Source organism: Cheilinus undulatus, linkage group 13 (genome assembly GCF_018320785.1).
Source record: "Cheilinus undulatus linkage group 13, ASM1832078v1, whole genome shotgun sequence".
Lineage (NCBI taxonomy): Eukaryota > Metazoa > Chordata > Actinopteri > Labriformes > Labridae > Cheilinus > Cheilinus undulatus.
This window is the reverse complement of record NC_054877.1, coordinates 22,763,377-22,785,263: the sequence shown is the minus strand read 5'-3', so window position 1 is coordinate 22,785,263 and position 21,887 is coordinate 22,763,377. Positions and strand designations below refer to the sequence as shown.

The window sequence follows — 21,887 nt, the reverse complement described above, 5'->3', positions numbered from 1 at the left end:
ACAACATGCAGCAATTGACCTACGTTGTCTGTCATCTGTTGGATTCCATAGACAGGTGTGACTGAGCCGTCTCTCTTACTCTCTGAGTGATTGATGACTGATTTTACTTCCATCTGTTTCTGCCCTGTCAGAGTTCTTTCCGCTGTGGTGATCTGTTGGGAGTGAACCCAGATGAAAATAAAAATACAGGAAGAATGAAGCAGGTGAATCTGTTCTTATTAGTGTCCTAACATTTCAATGGCACAGAGCAGCTTGGCTCTGCACTTACGAAGGAAAGTAATAAGTGACTTGACTTATTCATTACCTTACTTTCCCTTAACCCCACTTGACTCCACTATATCTGCCAGGTTCACTTCCGTCCTCGGTGTCTGCACCTCTGAGCCTAGGTTTTTGGCTTGAACCAAAGGGAGTGCAGTGAGTTAGGATGGGGTCACTATGGCTTAGTTTGCAGTCTGTGCCTCTAATGTCAAAAGTATTGACACCATAGTGGCTGTAGGACAGCTGGAGTCATCTAGAGGTCAGTTATAAACTGAGTAAGGAAATTCAAAAGTATCTTTAGTAACAGATCATTAGTTCATCTAGTGGCCCATTCCCAAAGTGTTAAATCCTTAGTGTAGCTCAGAGTTTACTTAGGAATTAAATATGCCTTTAGACCATGTGAGTTAGCATTAACACGTGTTTGTTGTTGGAATAAATCATACATATTTTGATTTATAGGGAACATGGATTCTGATCATATTACAAGAGCTAAGTTAAAAACGATCCTTTACTCACTTAAGCAAGGTTATCAGTGGATGTTTTTGACAGAAGAGCAGTCATGATATAAATCATCTGAGTCAGCCTTCTCTTCTTTCAGCAGCAGGACTAAACATCTTACTGTAGGTCCCTACAGCCAGAGACCACAGGCTTCCTCTTTCCCCCTGACATTGGGTGCATGTTACAGGCATTCGAGAGATAAAGGGAGAATTTGCATTGCGACATGGTTGTCATTCACAGTCTTCCACAGACAGACAGCGGTGTCATATAACCAGCAGACTTTGTGACTTTCTTTCCAGTCTTTTATTGATATGAAATTGTGTTTTGAATATCCGATAAAAGTTTTTGTTCATACAAGCAGCCAAGCAGGTTGCTTCTCCTTTTCGGGCTCCTTTGGACCAGGCATTTCCATCTGTCACAAGTAGTTCCTGTAAACGTCATCTGAGTAGGAAAAACAGTAAAAATGAATGAACATTGTCACACACTGAAGAAGCGTCGTACACAGTGACAGTTTTGACAGCCAGCATTTGAGTGACGGAGGTGGGCTTAACACATAAAGGCTCTCAAATGTCTCATAGCCCAAGCACTGCCAAACCCCCACCCCAAACACTTGACCCCTGCTGACGTAGGCTGCCCATTTACATTTAGGGACACCGGCTCACTACATTCTTAATACCACTTCCAGCGTGGAAAGAAGCAGGCGCCGGCCGGGGATAAAGAGGGAGAGAAACACAGGCTTTTTTGAATGCTGTCAAAGCTCACCTTACAGCTTTAGAGGATTAAAATCTTTATCTGGATCTGCGGTGGTTGCTGATTTTTTTTTACCTTGAACCACCTTCTTTCCACTGAGAAGGTGATCTTTTTTTTAATTGTTTGCACACAAACTGGGAGCACTGAAAGGTAGAGCTGGCTACGAATATTGAAAAGGTCTTTTGTTCTTTAAGGACACATTCGGTCCTATTTTTACCTCCGGTTGGTGTCCTAACGTGATTTTTACAACACCGGAAGCCATGAGTTCCTCTGTATTGAAAAAAGCAGGAGATGGCAACAGCTCAAGCTTTGACCTCATCCAAAACCGGATTGAGTCGCTCAGCAGCAAGATGGACAAGCTCATCAACATCCAAGAAAAGGTCCTCAATCGACTAGACGGGATGTCTCAAGATATCGACTTCATCGAAAAGGACATGGAGAATCTGAAGGTGGACAAGGAGGAGATCCATCTTCCTCCCAAGATGGTGAACCAAACAAACATGGTTGGGCGTGAGGTGAGGCAGATCTACCAGGAGATGAGCACCATCATGTCGGCGGTGAACCAGCGGTCCGAGCAGCAGGCTCTGAAGCTGGAAGGGATGGAGAAGCTGGTCCTTAGCATGCAACAGGTGATCAGCTTCATTGGGGAGACAGTGAAGAAATCGAAGGTTATGGAGCTGATGTTCAAAAGGCCTGCAGGTCGGAAAGGCTCCAAGTCCAAAGACAATAAAGGCAAGCAAGCAATTAAGAAGAAGTCATCTACAGACACAATAAACAAAAAGATCGAGAAGGTGAGCCTGAAATAAACACATGCAGTCATATTTTCACTCAAGGTTTGCACCTGTTGTATGAGCAAAGAGTAGGATTATTGCTGTTGAGGAGTTTCAAGTTTTAAAGGTTTAGACTTCAAGGTGAAAGTGTCTATCAGAGCTTCTATCACCATGGACATCCAGTCTCATTCTTGTCTTGCATAACATGCTATGTATTACACCTTTGACTTTGGTTTCTTAGATCTTGCAAAGATCTTCTAGTTCCTGGCAGAACATGTGAAAACGATCATGGCAGCTTAGCTGACCTCTCCAACACTTCCCTGGACTGTGAATGTTGGCCAGTGTCTTAAATACCTCTCCAAGAGGGCAGGGGTAACAGGTAGTGTCTGGGATGTGACATGTTTACACTTGCCAAGTGCTGATTGAAGCAAAAGTAATTAAGACACCTAATTTTGTAGCGTTATATAAGCTAGTGCACAATAAATATGTCACTTATATGAAAGTGCATGTATAGCTGACAGTTATTCTCGGTGGATGCTGAGTGCAACATAGCCACCCCGGCATGAGGGGACCCCCGGCGGGGCACGAGAGGGCCGGTGTGAGGCCAGGGGTGAAATGTGAGCGGCCCAGTTTAGAAATGCTGTTTTTGGATCAGGGCTGCTGTGTTTGTGGTCTGAAAGGGCTTTAACTCCTTCAGCTCAGCAGGAGTCAGGTTTCAGGGAACTGTGATGAGTCAGGATTCCTCCTCTTCTCTCTCTGCTTCCCATGCAGACTTACTTAAACGAAGCACATTTCTATTTTATTACCGATAAGTCTTCATTTCTGTCATCGCCTGTTACCCTCTGTTTAAATGCAGGTATTACTATTTATTGCCTAAAGTCTTTGCCATGTGCTTCTTGGCGAACTACTGAACTTCCCATGGCTCAAAATAGCTCTCTATAAAGTTTTACTGTGTGTCCTGCTGATAATGCTGCCACAGAATGAATGATTTAGAGGTTCCACTTATGTCTGCTTATAACATGGTCTGCAGCATTTCAGGAATTTCCACCACAGACTAAGTTAAAAAAAAATAAAAATAAAAAATGGTAAATTCAGATGTTAATTAGTTACTGTGATGTTAACTAAAAGCTCCTGGATGGAACTTTTGAGTAGTGTAAATTTAGTGCCGTCTATGAACAGAATATGGCAAAGTATCTCTTCTGATTTTGCTCATTTGCAAAGTTGTAATTGATGTTTCTTGACAGAAATTCTCATCGTCCTTTATGAATCTTGGCCATAAGAAATGCATAATGGCTGTTTTGTAAGCCTGCTATAAATTGTCCTGTTTGACATCTGTTCATGGAAGGAATGGCAGTCATACTGAGTAACTAGTTAGAGATAATCTGTCTTTTCCCTGATGATCTAATTCAATTTTAAAGACACATAGGCTAAGCATTTATATAAGTATTTGACTTTGAAGGTTCCACTTTGCCTGACTTTAACCCTTTATGTTCCATTCAAAACTCAGGTCACCTCTGAATCATATCTGAGTTTTTCTTTATTATGCAATCACAAGATAAACCACGGCTGTATAAAGGTCACTAAGTGCTGCACTTACAGATCTGGAATATGTTATCACCACTCTCCTAACACTTGTGTTGCATCAGCGTTCAGAGTCATATCCCTTTTCCTCTGTGACCTCATATGAGTAAAGTGCAAACTCACCTTAGCTGCTTTGACGTCATATGACAACATTACTATCACAAACATAAGGAATATTCATGTGGCAGTACATCAGGGTTCCTGCAGATCCTTGAAAAGTCTTTAACATTCATAAATTGGACCCTTTAGATTTTAAGACTACAAAAAGTGTTATTTTTACTTTGGAGAGGTCTTGAATTTTAAGTAGCACTTTGTCTGTGACATATGTCATCATGAAGTCATGGCTTTCTTGCCAACTTGATTGGAATCATTATTTTTTTGCATATTTGATTGTCCACATTACAGTTCTCAAGCCTGTCAAGTTGTCCACTATGAAAGATGTACAGGCTCCACTTATTTTGACAACCTCCCTGAGAAAAAGTGTAATTATCATTTTTAACCCTTAGAACCCTGGGCCAGTTTTTGCTATTTTTGGTCCACCTGTATTTTTTATACAAAGATGCATGTACAATCTCAACCCTTTTAAGCACAATAAATTTACAAACACCTAATTTTTTCAGGACAACCTGGGCTATCAGAATATGTGTTCTACAAGGATGTCAAATGTATGTTTCAAAAGCTAAATGGTCAGAAAAAAGGAAGAGAACAAATTAAATCACTCACAGAGCTTTTTACAATTCACACTCTAATCAAAAATGACCATGACTTTTCACATCTGCATGTCTATAGGCCTTATATATCAGGGAAAAAATAACAACTTTCTAACAAAGACACAAAAGACACTATCACTATCACTTATTTCCATTAAATCAATTCACATTTTTGCACATGTGCATAAAATGCACATAAATCCCATTTTAGGAGCACAAACATCTTCTTTTCATTATTTGGGCCATAAAGGAGTATTTTTTTCATACCTTTCAAACTGGCAGATGACTAACTTGCTACCACCAAGAAAACAATAGAGAAATTGGAGCATTGTGATGGGCTGACAGGCTAACAAGAAGTTGTTGACTTTTGTTTCTGGTGTCAAGATGAAGACTGGTAGAAGACTGCTAAAACATAATTATTAGTCAAATGATCATGGATTTAGCAATGTGGGTGTGTAGTATCAAATCTCTGAATAACCGCTGCGCTTTGTGCATGGATTCAAATGAAGGGATATAAATGGCAAGAGCCCACTTTAGATCAGGGAAAAGGTAGGCTTCAGATCACAATTTAATCCATAGAGATCTGTCTTATGGTTCCTGAGATGTTGAGAACAATGCAGTGATCCAGCGGGGTTTGGAGGGTAACCAACAAAAACTGTTTCATATCAGGTTAGAACACCAGAAAATATGTTATGATAAGTATCACCATATGGTATATTGGCAGAACAGAGATATTACATGTGCCAGAAATCATCAGATCTGGGCATTTAGGTTCCAAAAAAATGTCTTAGTCCTACACTTGACATTTCATAAATAGTACATTAAATCAGAAAATTCAGTTCTGGTCCAGTGTCTAAAGGAATCTCTGATACCTTTTTTATAGTTTGCTGGCAAAAAGTAGTAATAGTTTTTTTCATTTCAGGTCTTTAAAGGTCTTCAAAGCCCTATATTTTATTTTTAAAAGTGTGAAGGAACCCCAGTACATGGTGTAGCCGTTTTTATGCTCATATTTCTGAAAGGTGAAGAAAATCTTAAAGAGCATTGATCCCATTTTATGGCGAGATTATGTCCTGATAATTAATAACCACATGCCAGCCTGACAGCTCATGTGTGACTCACATTTCAGGGAATTTCTGTGGTCGTCAGAGCACCTGTCAGGTGGCTGCCCCCTCTTCCTTCACCTCCAGAGGTGTGAGATATCCACCATGTAATACCTGTTACTACAGCCTCCTCACACTTTCCCCCCTCACCCAATCAGAGTGCTGAACTCCAGTAAACACAGCTGTCACTGGGGAAACACTGCACTGGAAATAATCCCTCTGTGCTGTTTACCTCACGACAGCATTCAGAGGACAAATATGAGACCCCCAGGGTTCAAGACAGGTTTTTCCATGTTAACCTGATCACGAAGTGTTTAGTGAGTTTCCTCAGCTGAGAAATTTGAACAACAGCCTATGGTAGCTCGTAATATTTTCCGCTCGGGGGGTCGGCATTGCATTCCACCTCAGAGTGCGACAAGTGATAAGCTATAAATTCTCTGCCCTGCTGCTGTCTATCCATCAGCCATGAATAATCAAAGGCATGCCATGATACAAGTCAGTCTGCGCATGGAGACAGGCAATAAATGTGCTAATATGTAAGCTGCCAACAAGTGTTCTTTCTTTCATTATTTCTGTCATTTTTTTCATTCAGTTATTAATTTGACTTCATTTGCCATGTTTTGTGCTGCCCTAACATCATCAAAACTGCTCACTGTCATTTCATGGATTTTTTTTCTGATTCATCTGTCTTGTTTTGTTTGACATGCCAGCCTTCATCATGTGTTCATCCTCGTTTGTTTTACTTTCTTGCTTAACATGCCTTTTTCTTCCATTCCTCATGTGTTCGTGAAACCCTACTAAGCACTGCCATCTTGTCTTTTTACTAGAAACCTACCTCTAATAAGGCCAGTAAAGGGATTCAGGAGATAATTCCTGCATGTGAGTCCAGTTCCCCAAAGTCTTCTCACAAGATAAAGCTCCGTGGGCCAAAGCATTTCCTCGCCTCTCGCAAATGTGGAAACTTTGTAGGTTTATTGTGCATATGGACTGTACGTATACAAGGACTGGTCTTTCTATTTAAAGTACACTTTATGTGCTTTTGCTTTTCTTGCTTCAGTCTGGCTTCTTGTTCACTTTGTTTAACATGTAATGACCTGTCTAACGTGTAAATACCACTTTGCTATTTTTTAACATTTAACATTATGAGATGATACATTTTAGGCTTTTATTTAGCTTTGGGATATTTAATAGTCACTATGACAAAACTAAATTTTTGATTTGTACAAAAGTGGTTTGTAAGCTTTGGCTCATAACATTTTGACTGATGTAATGTCCTTCAGAATTTAATTCTCATGTTTACATGTTTGATTTCACAGCTGAAGGATCACAAAGGAAAGGATGGGACAGATAAGCCCTGTCTGAGTCCAAAAGGTCTGAAAGCTCAGAAGAAGATGAAGCCCCCAGACACAGCAGGTCCTAAAAAAATACAAAAATACTCTTAAGTTTCTGTTTTTTTGTGTCTTCATCTGTTTGAGAGCTATGATAAACATTTAACAAGTTCTCAGAGACTAAAACTAAATTACATGTGGACATTTTTTAGAAAACATCTCCCTGAAGAAACAGGCCCTGCTTCTAGAAGAGGTGCAGAAACTGAACAAGGAAAATACAGAGAAATCAGGCCAGCAGACAGCTTCTGGATTATTGGATCTGGAGGCTGGAGTTTCCCCCAAAGATCAACAACTTGAAGCTCCTCCTTGCAACCTGGTGGATTACCTGCGTGAAGATTCCCAACTGACTGTGACTGGGGAGGATGAGGTAGAGGAGATTGTAACTGAGGAGGAGGAGGAGGAAGAAGAGGTGGAGGAGGAGGCAGTGAAAGAAGAACAGGAGCCTAAACTTGAAGAGAAAGAGGTGAAGATCAGTGAACCAGAGGGAAAAAAGGATGAGGTTGTATCTCCAACTGAAGATGTAGCCAAAATAGCACCAGAGCTCCCTGCAGCACCTGAAGAGAAGAAAGAGAAGCCTGTTACAAGGTTAGTGTTACTTTTATGATTCTGGAAGTTACGATGACATTGTCAAGTCATCAGCTTTTAAGAAAACTATGTTAGGTTATTTTTAAAGACTCCTGTAAGGAGTTTTAACTGGGTGTGAATAGACTGAAAGTGATGCTGATGTTTTGGTATGAGTTACAATAGTGAAAAAGACCATCAGGAACAAGATGTCTACTTTCTATTGACTTTTTTAAATGCCTAAACCTGAGAGGACAGGGTATGTGTAAGACAAAGTAATAAACTGCACGCTTGCAAAAAAAAAAAAAAAAAATGTTTTGCAAGACAAAGGTTCAAGATGAGCAATATATTTCAACATTAAACACAGACTCAAGGATGTATTATTTTTCAGAGAAACCTCTAAGTCAGAAGGGGGCACCAAAATCAATAGAAACAAAAATGTCTTTATAGGAGGTTTAATTAAAACTTACTAGTGCAGTCAAAATTTTCAATTAAATTTGATTAGTTAATCACAGGGGTGAAAAATGTGATTAAAACATACATGCTGATTAATCGCTCTCTGATGCCATCACACAACCAGCTAAAGAAGCTTTGTAACCTCTAATGGAACGCGTAAAAATTCTCTGTACCTTTAATTTTTATAATTTAAATGGATAAAATCCATATTCCATGGATTAACACCAACCTTGATTGACTGCTAATCTGCCCTCCATCTCTAATTCACCTGTTTCAAAAGCTAGTAGAAAGTTTTCATGCCATTCAAAAGCGTTTCCTTTTATTGTTTTGTTACTTTTATCTTTAAACGAGCTATATGTAACTTTTTTGCTTTCTCACTTCCCATTTTTGAGTATATATTGGTGCGCACTTTATCCCAATGTGATGAACGTGGCTCTTTATTTCTTCCTTGTTTGCCTGTATAAGCCTGTTGAGTCATTTATCTGTAAAGAATTCGAATGCTGAATTTTCCGTGCAATCTCAACGGATGATTGTCGGGTGCTACGTAGTACGTGCACCCCCCCACTATGTTTATACCTGGCTACGGTGTGTAGAATGGAAAGAAACAGCAATGGAGAAGGCTGTTTCCGGGAGTAAACGACTGCCTAGCGCAACCCAAACACCCACTCAAACTCAGTGTAAACATAAAAAAACCAGGTTGTTTTATCTGCTGAAGCCCATCCAGCTAAACGAGAGCTTGACTGACAAAGGGGGAAATCGAGGGTAAATATCGGTGGAGCATTTGAGCTCTGTGCTTGAAATAAGTAAAGATCCAGAGATGGCCGTCTTTCTGTAGAAAAGGTAGGGCATGACTTCGGACCATGAAATACAATGTAGTGGTTTATGTTCTATAAAACGTATGCTAAATTACGTTAGCTTGCTTACAAAGATGTTACAACACTAACATCACTCATTTAGTGTTTTATTTTGTTACTTCACTTACCTCCTCTGTTTACATGGTGCCAGTGAATCACCTTGGTCTGCCTGTGTATCAGCTGATAAACCGGAGGCTCATTCATGTGCAAGGAGTGCGCTGTCGTGGACAAGCAACACAATACTGTTGTAATTTGCTCAATGGCCAGCAGTGTCGCTACACTAATTTTTTTCTCAAAAAATTACATATAGCCCCTTTAAATTTACCAGTAATTCAGTCTTTCTCAATTAATCAACATATGCAATGAATTTTGATTAATTAATTACAAGGCCTAATTAGAATTTTTTTTTAATCGAGATTAATCACAATAATCAGGATTAATTAAGGCCCACAGTTTGTGTTTTTTTGTTGCTGTTGCAATTGATTGCATGCTTTATTGTCCCTTTCAACACACTGCGGTTAAGCCTCAGTGACATCTCCCTACGGCCACATAGACTTAAAATAAGTCCACTACTGCTCCTTAATGCCTCCTTTCACTTTAAAAAGCTCACTGACAGCTCAGTGGACAAGTCAAAAGTCATCTGAACCTTGCATTATCAAAAGTTTACCTTTTACTGTTCCATAACATCCATAACAAGTTCCTTCTATTTCTGTGGTTAAGTTCATGTCATAACATTTAATCTACCCTTAAAAGCAGGTCTGTATCCAAAGAGAAAGTAATTTACCTTTAGTTTAAACAGTAGAAAAAAAAACCAAAATGACACAAAAATGTTTTGAATGAAAATAAATAAACAAACAAATAAATAATAAATAAAATAAACAACATATATTGTAAGATTAATTGTAATGAAAAAAAAATGTGAGCATTTGATAGTCCTACTTTTGATGGAAGAAATTTCTTAAATCGTCTTAAACTGTTCCTGGAATCCTAAATGGAATATTTACAGGATTTGTGTGTTTCAGTGACCATATTGCCAAAAAGGCAGACATAAAAGTTCAGAGGTTTCAGTATTGGTTTTATCCCTTTTTATAACTGAATTTTTTTGTCTGTTCATATTTTAGTTCAGAAATCTTGAACAAAATAAACATGAGAATTTGAGTAAACCCCAGCTACCTGGGTTTTTATATATTAACTTCTGCCTTTTATGAACACTGTTGTTATTTCTGTCATCCACATATTGCATTGATATTGTAACCTAATCTTTTGAGATGCTGAATAATCAATTAAACTGTGCCTTAAGCAACATCTTAAGTAGGGAGGGAAAATAAAAAATAACACATTCTTGTTTTTTTGCAGTGATGACAACAAAGATGCCTCCTCATCCCCTGAAGAAAAAGTCCAGATTTCAGAAGTCAGTGTCATCAAGCCCTTTGTGACTGAGGAACACTTTGTAGTGGAGGAACACACGACGACCCAGGTTGTGGAGGTGGTGGAGGAGGAGAAGAAAGAAAACGAAGAGGATGATGAGAAGAGTCTTGAGTCTGACGGCTGGGCCGTCTTCAGAGCAGATGGAGTAGAAATTAAGCTAGATCTAAAAGAGAGGGTGGAGCGAGAGAGGAGGGAAAAAGAAGAAGAGAAAGCAGAAGAGGAAGAGGATGATGACGACATAGAACGATACTTTATAGGTAAGACGGTATTCTGCAGTACTTTCTAAGACTTTTAACAAATGCAGTCATTTCCTGATTTTAGTTCTTAAAAAGACCCAGAAGAAATGAAAACCATTGCAGCCTTCACATGTTTGAGCTTGTTAAATATCCTGTGTGTGGCTAAAATGTTTTTGTTTGAATTCAAATTCCTACATTGAAATTATATTGCGTTTGTAAATATCTTTATGACAAGTTAAACTTACTAGATTTACATGGTATATGTTATTATTATGTTAACTACATTGATTTTATGTATGGGTCAGTTTTTTTTTTTTTTTTTTTTTTTAACAGATAATCAGTTACTGGCATTTATCAATTTATTTTATGAAACCTACTTTGTTTGGATACATTTTCAGTATATTTTAATAGTATAATATGATTTCATATTTTGGCATCTCAAACCCTAAAAATGTCAGGTGGCGTGACCGTCTGAGTAAATGAACAGGTTACTGACGGTATTGGCATTTTAATCATGAGAAACTAAAATGAAAATATTTAGCATAGTTTTATGGTTGAAATACTTGAAAAAAACACATTTTCTCAAAATGTATCAATCAAAACTATGCCAAGGTGGTGCAATCATTATCATGGGAATTTTTTCTTTAAGTGATTAAAACATATTGTAGTATAATTTATCATCTATTTGACTCCAGCTGACACTCATAGCAGAGTGAAATAGTTTGTAGATCCTTTTCAAGTAAAGATATAAGCATTTATTTTCAGTCAGAGATGGGCAGGTACACTTTCCATGTCAGGTGGTACAACCAATGTAAAACTGCTAAAAAATGTTTTACCTTGAAACTCTTGATCTTATTTTAAAATATATGTGTCCATTTTCTAACAAGAAAAGAAGTAACAATATGTTTCTAATCATTTGCCCATTTAATCTGAAAGTAGTTGTAAATGTCAGGTGGCAAAACCAGTGTTTCAGGTGGTAAAACCGCAAAATGTGTCAGTGTATTTAACAAATAATATTATTTAAAGGGGACATATATATGTGTGTATATATATATATATATATATATATATATATTTATTTTTTTTTTTAATTTATTTTTGGGCTTTTTTTGTGCCTTTATTAGAGAGAGGACAGTGGATAGAGTTGGAATTGGGGAGGAGAGCAGGGAGAGACATGCAGGAGATGGTGCCACGGGCCGGATTTGAATCTGGGTTGCCTGTGTACATGGTGCGCGCCTTAACCACACGACTACCGGCGCGCCCCAAAGGGGACATATTTTACACTTTTAAGACAAGTTTGTATTGTTCTCAGTGGTCCCCCAAACATGCCTGTGAAGTTTGTTTTTGAAAAAAAAAAAAACACTCTAGTATTGGATTTTTGCATGTCTAAAAACCCCTCTGTTTCAGCTATGCTCAGAACAAGCTGTTTCTGTGTCTGTGGCTTTAAATGGTAATGAGCTGTCTGACTCTGTCCCTGACCACACCCTTCTCAGGAAATGGATGTGGCACTCCTGATGTTACAATGTGACGGATACTTTTATCCAAAGTTAAGGACCTGACTGGGATTTGAACCACCAATATCCCAGATCTAAGTCAGAAGAGTAACCCACTGAACTATTCAGCATCTCAGCTGGCAGGTGAGAGGAAGATCAGGAGAGGAGGACAGAACTTTCTTCCAAGCAGGGAGGGCCAACTGAACCTGGGGGTGGGTGCTTACTCCCTCCGTGAGGTCATGAGGGTAAATTTCTGGAACAGCTTGTTTCAGCACACATTTTCTGAAAGGTGGAGAAAGAGAGGGTGGAAGGGAATGGATTTTTCTGGTACTTGAGGGAATGTGAACAGGCCAGGGACACATATTTTTGTTAGAAAAGACTGAAAAAGTGATTTTTGCATAATATGTCCCCTTTAAAGTTCTGAAAATATTTACTTTTTACTTCTAATTCTTATCACACCCCTTAAATGAGGGCTGTAGTCCTCCAAGTATATAGCCCAGGTTCAGATCTGGCCTGCAGCTCTTTCTTGAATGTCTTTTACATTTTTTCTCCACATTCTCCTCTCTATTCACTGTCCTATTTTTTTAAGATTTAATTTTGGGGTTTTATAACTTTATTTTGGAGATGAGGAAAATGGCTAGAAACAGGGATTAGAAGGTAGGGGAGAGACATGCAGGAAAGGAGCCATAGGGTGGATAAGAACCTGGGCCACCTGTGCACACGGGGAGCAACCTAACCACTAGGCCATCTGCACCCCTCCCTGTCCTATTTTAATAACAGCAAAAAGCCCCCAGTTAAATCCCAGCAGGAAAAAAAAACCTTATTATGTACCAGAGAGCACTTAGAAGTTCTTTTAAAAGTGAAATTTATAAAATGAAACGAAGCCTGCGAGTTAGTTCTGCCAGTAATCTCAAGCACAATCATTCACACCTGACATGCATCTTTATCAAATCACATGACTCACATCCTCCTAAACTAGTGGGCTATTTAAGCTGCAAGATTTCCTTTCTCTTCTTCTGCATCATCGCTGCGCCTGGATCGTTGCTGTGCTCTTGCCTTCAACCCACCTCCACCCCAGCATCCACCCCTCTGACTAGGGGTTAAAGCTGTTATATTATCGCTCCTCAAATTCTGTATGTAAAATCAGTGAGGAGTGATTAAGTTGGAGCCTGGCGCCAAATATGTCATGTTTCACAATAAATGCTTAATCAGACTTCAATGTGAGATTTTTGGCTGAAATACAGTTATTTTCTTTTGCACCACAAGGAGCTCTAGCCCTAAGGCATATTCACTGAAAATACAGAAATGTGGATTTAAGTGATTTAACACACATGGGATGTATAATAGAAATGTGGAGCATACAAAATATGAGATAAAAGGATGATGTAAAATAATTAAAATTGGAATAAAGTGGGAAAATAAGTGCATTTTCACAGGGATGTGTAATGGATTGACCAGATATAAATTTTAGCAGTGGATATGATTAATTTGCTTAAAGTGGAAAAGATCCAAATGATGTTGTCCTGGTAAAGCATGAGAAGTACAGAACACATGTTGCTATCTTTTGGTGTCAATATAAAATAGATTCATAAAAAAAACACTGTTTTTGAGCCATTTATTTATAATCCTTGTTATAGCCACTGCTGAGGATCCCTGAGAGCTCATATGTCACAGTCATGTTATGGGATGTAAGATGAAGCTCTTGAAGCAGCGTGACCCTCAGACTCATTGTGCTAAAGCACAGTTGTTCCTCTTAAATATTTACAACAACAACTGTGTCTGGTTGAAGTTTATCATAGCACCTTAATGCCCCATGTGCTAACTTGATTAGAGCAGTGATGAACTCATTGAAAAGCTTAACTGCAGCTGATTCACAATGAAGCTCCTGTGTTCTCACATTCCTCCTGACTTATTAAACAAGATTTTATCTTTTCTCCACTTCAGACACCAGCCCTCCTCCAGCTGCACCTTTTAATCACCGCATCGTTTCTGCAAAGCCCAACCAGATCATCAACTTCTACACCATCAACTGGCAGGAGGTCCTGGGCGGGTGAGCAATAAACTTAAAAAATCTCCATGTAATGTAAAGAGACTCAGAGCTATCAATGACCAGTCATCTCCATCAGATCAAAGACAGTAAGAAAGAGCGTTTGAATTCCCATAAAGCCTAATTGCATAACCCTCCCACCTCTCCTCTCCCTTGGTTCATAGCTTCAGTGTCACTGCGGCTATTTTTACCCCAGGCCTGGGTGGTATGTGAAACCATATCCCTGGTGCCAGCTGGTAGCTAATCACTAAGTGTTAATCCAAGTCTTCAAAGAGGAGACACAGCACAGCTCAGATTTAATGAAATAACAGATTAGGCAACAAGACAGCCCAACAGTAAAACTTTCCTCCTGAGGGAAGATCACTTTTTGATTTGTCATGGAAACATAAAACACTTTTACAAGGCAGCTCAGATCTTCTATTTGAGGTAACAGAGATGTGGACTGTAACTCTGCAACTCTAGCTCTGTCTTTTTTCCCATCCTGTCTTCCAGGGGTCGCTTTGGTCAGGTGCACAAATGTGTAGAGAATTCCTCAGGTCTCACTTTGGCAGCAAAGGTCATCAAAGCCCGGAGTCTGAAAGAAAAGGTAACGCAAACTAACGTTCATTAGTTAGTACTACTTTTAATACCACAGCACATGATATAAAAAAAGAGGCTTAGTAACAACTTGTAGTACACACTGATGCATGACAAGGCCAGTTGGAACAGAAGCAGAGGGAATACTTCTCACCTAGGTGACAAATATCTGACCTAGAAGAGAAGATGCATTGTCTCATAGCAGGGAACAGCTGACACCTCTCATCGTGGCTCTTGTCTGTTTGTTTGCTTGTCTGTGTCCGTCCACCTCTGGGTCTGTTTGTCGGCTTCTGCATCTGGCTCTCTGCTCCCTTAGGAGGTGGTGAAGAATGAGATCCAGGTCATGAATGCTCTGGACCATGCCAGCCTGATCCAGCTCTATGCAGCTTATGAGTCAAGGAACGACATCATCCTAGTACTTGAATAGTATGCACTCCTTTTATATTTTTGAATGATTTTTTTTAACTTTTGAAGTGGGATTACTCCAAAAATACCCAATTAAATTCTGTTTTCTGTATGTTATGTCCAGTGCTTAACAAATTTATTTGACCACCTGTCATAAAAACAAGAAAACATAAATATTTTAGAAATCTTTCAAAAGCTTGTTTAAAACTAAAAATTTTAGTTTTTAGTTATTTGGCAAATAACAAACTGAAACAACTAAATAGTCCTTTTCCACACATAGTAACCAAAAAACTTCATATTTTGTATGGCCTCCTTTGGCCTTGATAACAGCTTGCATTCTTGCTGGCATTGTTTTTATGTACTTTTCACAGTCTCTTTTGTTATCGAGTTAGTTTCTAGCTGTTCTCACAGACTAGCTTTGGATGAAACTTTCGTGCCATTAATCTTTGAATCTACTAAATCTCAAATTTGTTCAATAGGATTCAAATCTGGACTTTGACTTGGCCAGTCCATCAGTTCCAGTACTCCAGATTCCTTTTTCTTGGTCAAATAGTCTCTGCACAGCTTTGAAGTATGCTTTGGGTCATTGTCTTGTTGGTATATGAACCCACGACCAATCAGATTCAGTCCAGAATCCACAAATGGAACCCCATACGATAATGGAATCTCCACCGTGTTTCACTGTGGGTGCAATGCATCTGGCATCAAAACATTCTCCAGCTTTTCTGCAGACATAAACACAACGATGCTGACCGAAGAGTTCGAACTTGGACTTGTCCAAAAAACAAATCTGAGGCGTTTCTGGATGTTTGCAGGCCTCAAATATTCATCACAAAAACATTCATCTCTGCCTGAAGATCAGCAGTTGTCTTCCTTCTGTCTCTAGTACTTCAAATCTTGAGGTGTCTGACATCTGCTTCAGTTAACTTTGGTTTCCTGCCTCTTCCTTGGTTCATTTTGTAAGTACCAGTCTCGGCACTTGACTCCAAAGCATACTTGACCACAATGTGAGAACACTTTATGTCTTTCCCTATTTGTCTCAGAGACCATCCAGCATCAGGTAGTGCTTTAATGCGGACTCTTTCATTTTCAGTGAGCTCTCCATGTTTTACCATTTTGAACAGGAATGAGGGATTTCAAACTGAATTCACCTTTTTATACCCAAATTTGAGTCGGCTCACTGGGCTTCTCTAAGAAGTCAGAAATGAATCAAGCATTATATTCAACCACTAAAACTCATTTTTCTGTTCAGGAATGCAAGTAAATAACTATAATTTGACATATTAATCAAGAAATATTAATGTGCTTTACTATTGTTTCAGTTTTTTTGTAAATCAGTAAATTTGAAAATTCATGGATAACAATAATAATTATATTTTAGCATTAAAAATATCATTTGGGTTAAAGAGCTTGTACATATTGGTGTATTAACCATTGCAGAAACATAAAAAATGATTTTGGTAATTACCAATGCTGTTAATTTAGGGCAGCTGTAGCATAAACCTTACTTTGGGTGGTGGTCTAATACATTTGTTAAGCACTATATAACTGACAAATTTACTCTCTTTTTATCAACCAAAATAAAACAAAAACTTCAGATTTAAAATCTTTCTAATTCAGGGTGCTTGTGTGTTTTTTTCTGTTTGTTTGAACTTCAGTGTTGGTGGTGGTGAGCTGTTTGACAGGATCATCGATGAAAACTACACTCTAATGGAGCTGGATGCTGTGGTGTTCATCAGACAGATCTGTGAGGGTCTGCAGTACATGCACAAAATGTATGTCCTCCACCTGGACTTGAAGGTATTACTTTCATTAGATGTATAACTATTACTTTATCAAATTCAAAGCAGAACTGTAAAAAAGATAAATAAAATGTAATGTATTTACATCATTTCAGCCAGAAAACATTCTGTGTGTGAACAGAATCACAAATAAGATCAAAATCATCGACTTTGGTCTAGCTCGGATGTAAGTACAGCTCTTTGCTGCCATAATATTAACCATGTAAGTGACTCGTAACCTTGAAAAAATGTAATAAACTGCAATAATTCCTCTTAGATATAAGCCTCGAGAGAAACTGCGAGTAAATTTTGGCACTCCAGAGTTTCTCGCTCCTGAAGTCATCAACTACGACTTTGTATCATTCAACACTGACATGTGGAGCCTGGGTGTCATCACATACATGCTGTAAGTAAACATGCATAAATGCATGCACAACACCTTATAAACTAATACTGATGATTCTTTCTCTTTATTCCTGTCAGGCTCAGTAGTCTCTGCCCCTTCCTGGGTGATGATGACAACGAGACTCTAAATAACATCCTGGCCTGTAAGTGGAGCTTTGAGGAACAAGAGTTCATAGATACGTCTGAAGAAGCCAAAGATTTCATCACCAGGCTGTTGGTGGTGAACAAAAGGTATTTATTATCTCACTCTTTCTCTTTGTGATTAAGAGTTTAAAACATAAACATAATTTTCATTTATTGTTTTTTATTTTCATTAGTTGGAGGATGGGTGCATCTGAGGCTTTAAGACATCCTTGGCTATCTGACACAGGCCTTCATCATCGTCTATATACAAAGGTACAATACACACTTTTCCTGGGGTGCATTAATTATGACTATACACCGATTCCCTGTTTTACTTTTGAAAAAAGCAACTGAAACACAAACACAGCACTTGGTTTAACTTAAATGGCCTAGTGGGCCACTTTTGGTAAGCAGAACTGGCTTTAGGGCACACTGAATACCTGGTAAGGGTGCTGAGCCCAGTAAAAGATCCTTCCCCATTTAGCTAAAAGCAATTCAAACATGAACAAAATACTTTGAAGCAGCTCTTTTCTGGTAACATAGCTAGGGAACTACAACAAATACCCAAGTTGGACATATAAATGCTCAAAATCCAACAGTACTTGCTGCTCACCTCTTAGAAGAGTATCTTAACCCCCTGCCTCTAAATATTTTAACAAGTCTTTAGACCTGGTGGAACTTAGAAAAATATAAAAATGTGATCACTATTGGTGCAATATTTGGTTTTCAGAACAGATGAAGTCGAAATCAATCATTCTCTTTTAGTGCCAATCCATAACTGATGTTAAATCAAGACCCGTCTAGACTGTTATAATGATAATGATAACATTATTTGTACTTTATTATTTTTGTTGTTGTTGTTAATATTACTACCCACACCGATGAAATCACCAAGGGGTTATGTAAAGGGTTCCGTATCTTTGTTTGTTTGTTTGTTTGTTTGTTTGTATGAGTACACGATAACTTTCAGGGAATATTGGGATGGTGACAGGGAAGAATCGAAGATTTTGAAGATTTTAGTAATGATCCACGCACCTGTTGGTTTTTCTCGGACTTTGAAATTTTGAACACCATAGTAATCAATGGGAGCATGAGTTCCTCGGTGGCGCTGCTTAGGTGTGGGTCTGCCATCTCAGACAGCCATTCTAGTTATTATTATAATTATTAAAAGTAGTAGTAGTAGGGTAGTACTAAAAATGAAGAACATATTTTGTGGCTTTTTTGGCAATGGGTTCTCCTTAAGAGCTTTCTTGTATAATCAGAATCTAATTTAGTGCTATTTTTATTCACTTTTGGCCCCTTAGTTTCAGTCAAAACGCATGTCTCAATCATTGGAAATAATTTTTGTGATTCTATAAAGACTGTCTTGCTGCCCCTTGCAGCATGAGGCCTCAGACATTGCCTACCTTTTCCTACAGTCAAACTGCCTATGCCTGAAAGAGATGAGGGAACCTACAATAGAAATTGAACTTCTGTCCTTCACATTTCTTCCTATAAAACTTTCATTTATGTTTTCTTTATTTCACAGAAAACTATGTGCAGATCAAGGCGATCATCATGTGTGCCTACAACTGACAGTTGAGGTTGGTCTTCAGTTAATCTTTTTCATTTTTAAATTTTTTTTTTTATCAATTTATTTTCACAAAGAGATGTCATAGAAGCAGATCAGCTTGCATCCACAAGGTGGAGGCATGTCTCAAATTTTGTGCGGTATGATAGCACAGCAGAAACGTAGGCTTTCAGTGCCTGTTAGACTATGTAGCATTCTTGAAGAAACCGAGGTTGGTCTTTTGAGAGTGAATCGATCCATTGTCACTGTGTTTCCTCAGGGTTACAGTGATGCAATGGCTACAGTTGTGGCCACTTGGACCAACCTTCCCGTCCGTGTAAATAACACAGTTTTCAGTGGGTGCACCTGGAGGTGACGTGCCCTGAATTTCTGCTTACCACATACACCTTTCCTGAAATCTGATCCACTGTGTTGTATTTATGTAAAGATACTGAAGCTATGTATAAATGAAAAAAAAAGCCTTTGTTTAACTTGGCGAAAACAGTGGATTGCCCCACCATTTTAATAATGCTCTATCCAAATAATAAGGTCAGAAGATTGTTTTGTGAGTTCAAATAACACACAATCACAGTAGAATTTAACACGTGTAATGTGAGAGAAACAAAGGCTGAATAAAATCATCTTATGACATTAAACAATCTGATAAGAAATTCTACCTTTGGGAAGCTTAAATGTTCAGTTATTGTTGAAACAGTGTGGGAAAAATCTGTTAAATGTCTTTGTTCACATTTCTTGGTAAGGCCTTTGGTTTATTTTTATCCCTTTCTAAAAGGCGTTTTTTCAAACTGGTGCTAATGTCATAATGTGACCTAGCTTCTTTGGATGTCATGTTTTCTTATACACTGTAAATGTTTAATTGTTTTGCACCTTTGCCTTAAAATAACTTAACTTCACAATGAAATATCCACTAATTGAGCCACTGTCAGTGTCCTCAAATGTAAAAACACTGTGCGGTTATCTTTGCTGCTGTTTTCATGTTGTATTGATACATAAAAACATACCTCTAATATCTCTGTGCTGGCTACAACACAACCAGTATCATGTGTCTGTGTTTAAGTTTGCAACAGTTCTCCCGTCTTGGCTCCAAATTTACCCTGATACTATTTTTTTTTATGCTGTAAATGAAAACCAAGCAGTTGATTAAGATCCATGTTTTCTCACATGTTAGGGTGAGGGCTGCAGAAATAGCTGGATGTGTCTAGTATGTCTGGAATCTGAGCAGTCTGTATGATGAGCTGTAGTATGTGCACTTTATATTATTATTTATTTTAACATAGATTATACACAAAGCTAACACAGTTTTAAAGGCTTGTGCAGACAGATCTTCTTTTATTTCCTTTGTAATCCTTCCTCATCCAGATGTATCTAGAAAAAGTGCCCGTACATTCTTATTTCATATAAAACAAATCACCCACACAGTTAATGTCTTATCAGCTGCGTGTATTAGTGTATTTCTTTGTTGCATGATTTTATGTTTTCATGTTTATTCATAGTTATAGCTTCATCTTGATTCACAATGTAATAACTTTTTTTAAACTTTTCTTATTGTACTGTATGCTTGAGCTGCAACACCATTCTAGCTACATAGTCATGCTACTGTAGATGCTTTTTTCCACAAAAAAGTGATTATATTTGCCTTCTGTGAAGGCCTACTAGCAAAACACTACCTACCTTATGTTGCCTAAGTAAAAAAAAAACCCTTCGTAGAACCACATTGTGGTTTTTATTGTAACTTGACAATGAATGTAATGTAATGTAATGATTTTTGTTGAACACAGAGTGTAAGTAAAATAAGTTGTCATCACTGAGTTTTAACTATTTCAGATCCAGCATGTATTTGTGAAGTGTGCACACATTCATTAAACTAAAGAAGTGTCTTAAAACAAAAGTGTCCCTTCTTTTATTTCTTACAAGCTTAAAAATATTATGATATTTTCATTTTTACTTATACTTATGTACTTTTACTTATTTTCGCTCAAAGAATTAGTGCCAGAAGCACCATTGCAATTATACATTTAAGTAAAAATCTTGTATCTCACTCTCAAGAATGGTCTCTTTCACTGGTGGACTCAGAGGGGGAGCTGGAGCAGTAATACCCCCCAGTAACCTAACGTAAGTAATAAATATAAATAAATAAACCCCTTGGATGCCCATATGGTACATAAAACATTAGGAATTACCCTCCAAAAAAGGGGTTTCCTTCCTATGAGTATTACATAAGTGCCACCCAGGGTGCCTTTTAGTGAGAGGGGTCTGGCTATAGACCAAATATCTTTACTGGCCACTCTCACAAAACATTGATCTCAGACACTGTAGTTTGCCGTTACAACATATTTCCAGTTTTAAATATTTTTTTAAATTTAACTTGATTCATTCAAGACATCTGGCCATTACAGTCATGAAATCACCTCATTGCAAATGTTACATCTTAAGCAACATTTCCTAATTAAAACAGAGAAAAAGGTCACAGGTCTAATCTGGGATTAAATTAGGTAAAGACCTGTTTTAAAAGTAGTCACAAGAATGGTGGCTGGTTTAAGCTTTGTTAGATTTAGCTAAAAAAGCTACACTAGCTATATAATTGACATTACTACATAAGCCAATGTAGCTAAATTAGGTATATCAAAGTTATACCTATATAAAGCTAACTTAGCAATGTAGGCATATAGCCCAAGAACTGCTCTGTGAGCTTAGCTTCAGCTGCCTTAGCTACCTAGCTATGTTGTAACGTAGTACCATTATCTATCACTGAGTTAGCTCTGGCAATGTGACATTTAGCAAATGTAGCTAAAGCTAACTTGGCTACAAAGATTACATATATGTAGCTTATGAACTGCTTTGTGAGCATAGCTTTAGCTGCACAGGTGTATAGCTACTTAGCTCCACTATCTATAGCT

General features: G+C 38.1%; 1 protein-coding gene across 3 annotated transcripts; it reads left to right on the top strand.

The window, feature by feature from the left end:
* Window positions 1–1,448: 1,448 nt before the first annotated feature.
* On the top strand, window positions 1,449–20,854 carry mylk4a (myosin light chain kinase family, member 4a). 3 transcript variants are annotated; one of them, XM_041802446.1, is made up of 15 exons: window positions 1,449–2,297; window positions 6,495–6,632; window positions 6,984–7,080; window positions 7,208–7,640; window positions 10,283–10,611; window positions 14,028–14,133; window positions 14,623–14,716; window positions 15,023–15,132; window positions 16,770–16,911; window positions 17,009–17,079; window positions 17,170–17,298; window positions 17,376–17,528; window positions 17,615–17,693; window positions 18,949–19,003; window positions 19,250–20,854. In XM_041802446.1, exons 1-14 carry the CDS (start codon window positions 1,767–1,769, stop codon window positions 19,000–19,002), a joined length of 2,466 nt encoding a protein of 821 aa, XP_041658380.1. In that variant the 5' UTR covers window positions 1,449–1,766; the 3' UTR covers window position 19,003; window positions 19,250–20,854. The 3 variants fall into 3 exon arrangements, with proteins under 3 accessions (XP_041658380.1, XP_041658379.1, XP_041658381.1); XM_041802445.1 differs by having other exon boundaries at window positions 6,495–6,656; XM_041802447.1 differs by lacking the exon at window positions 6,495–6,632.
* The last annotated feature ends 1,033 nt before the right edge of the window (window positions 20,855–21,887 follow it).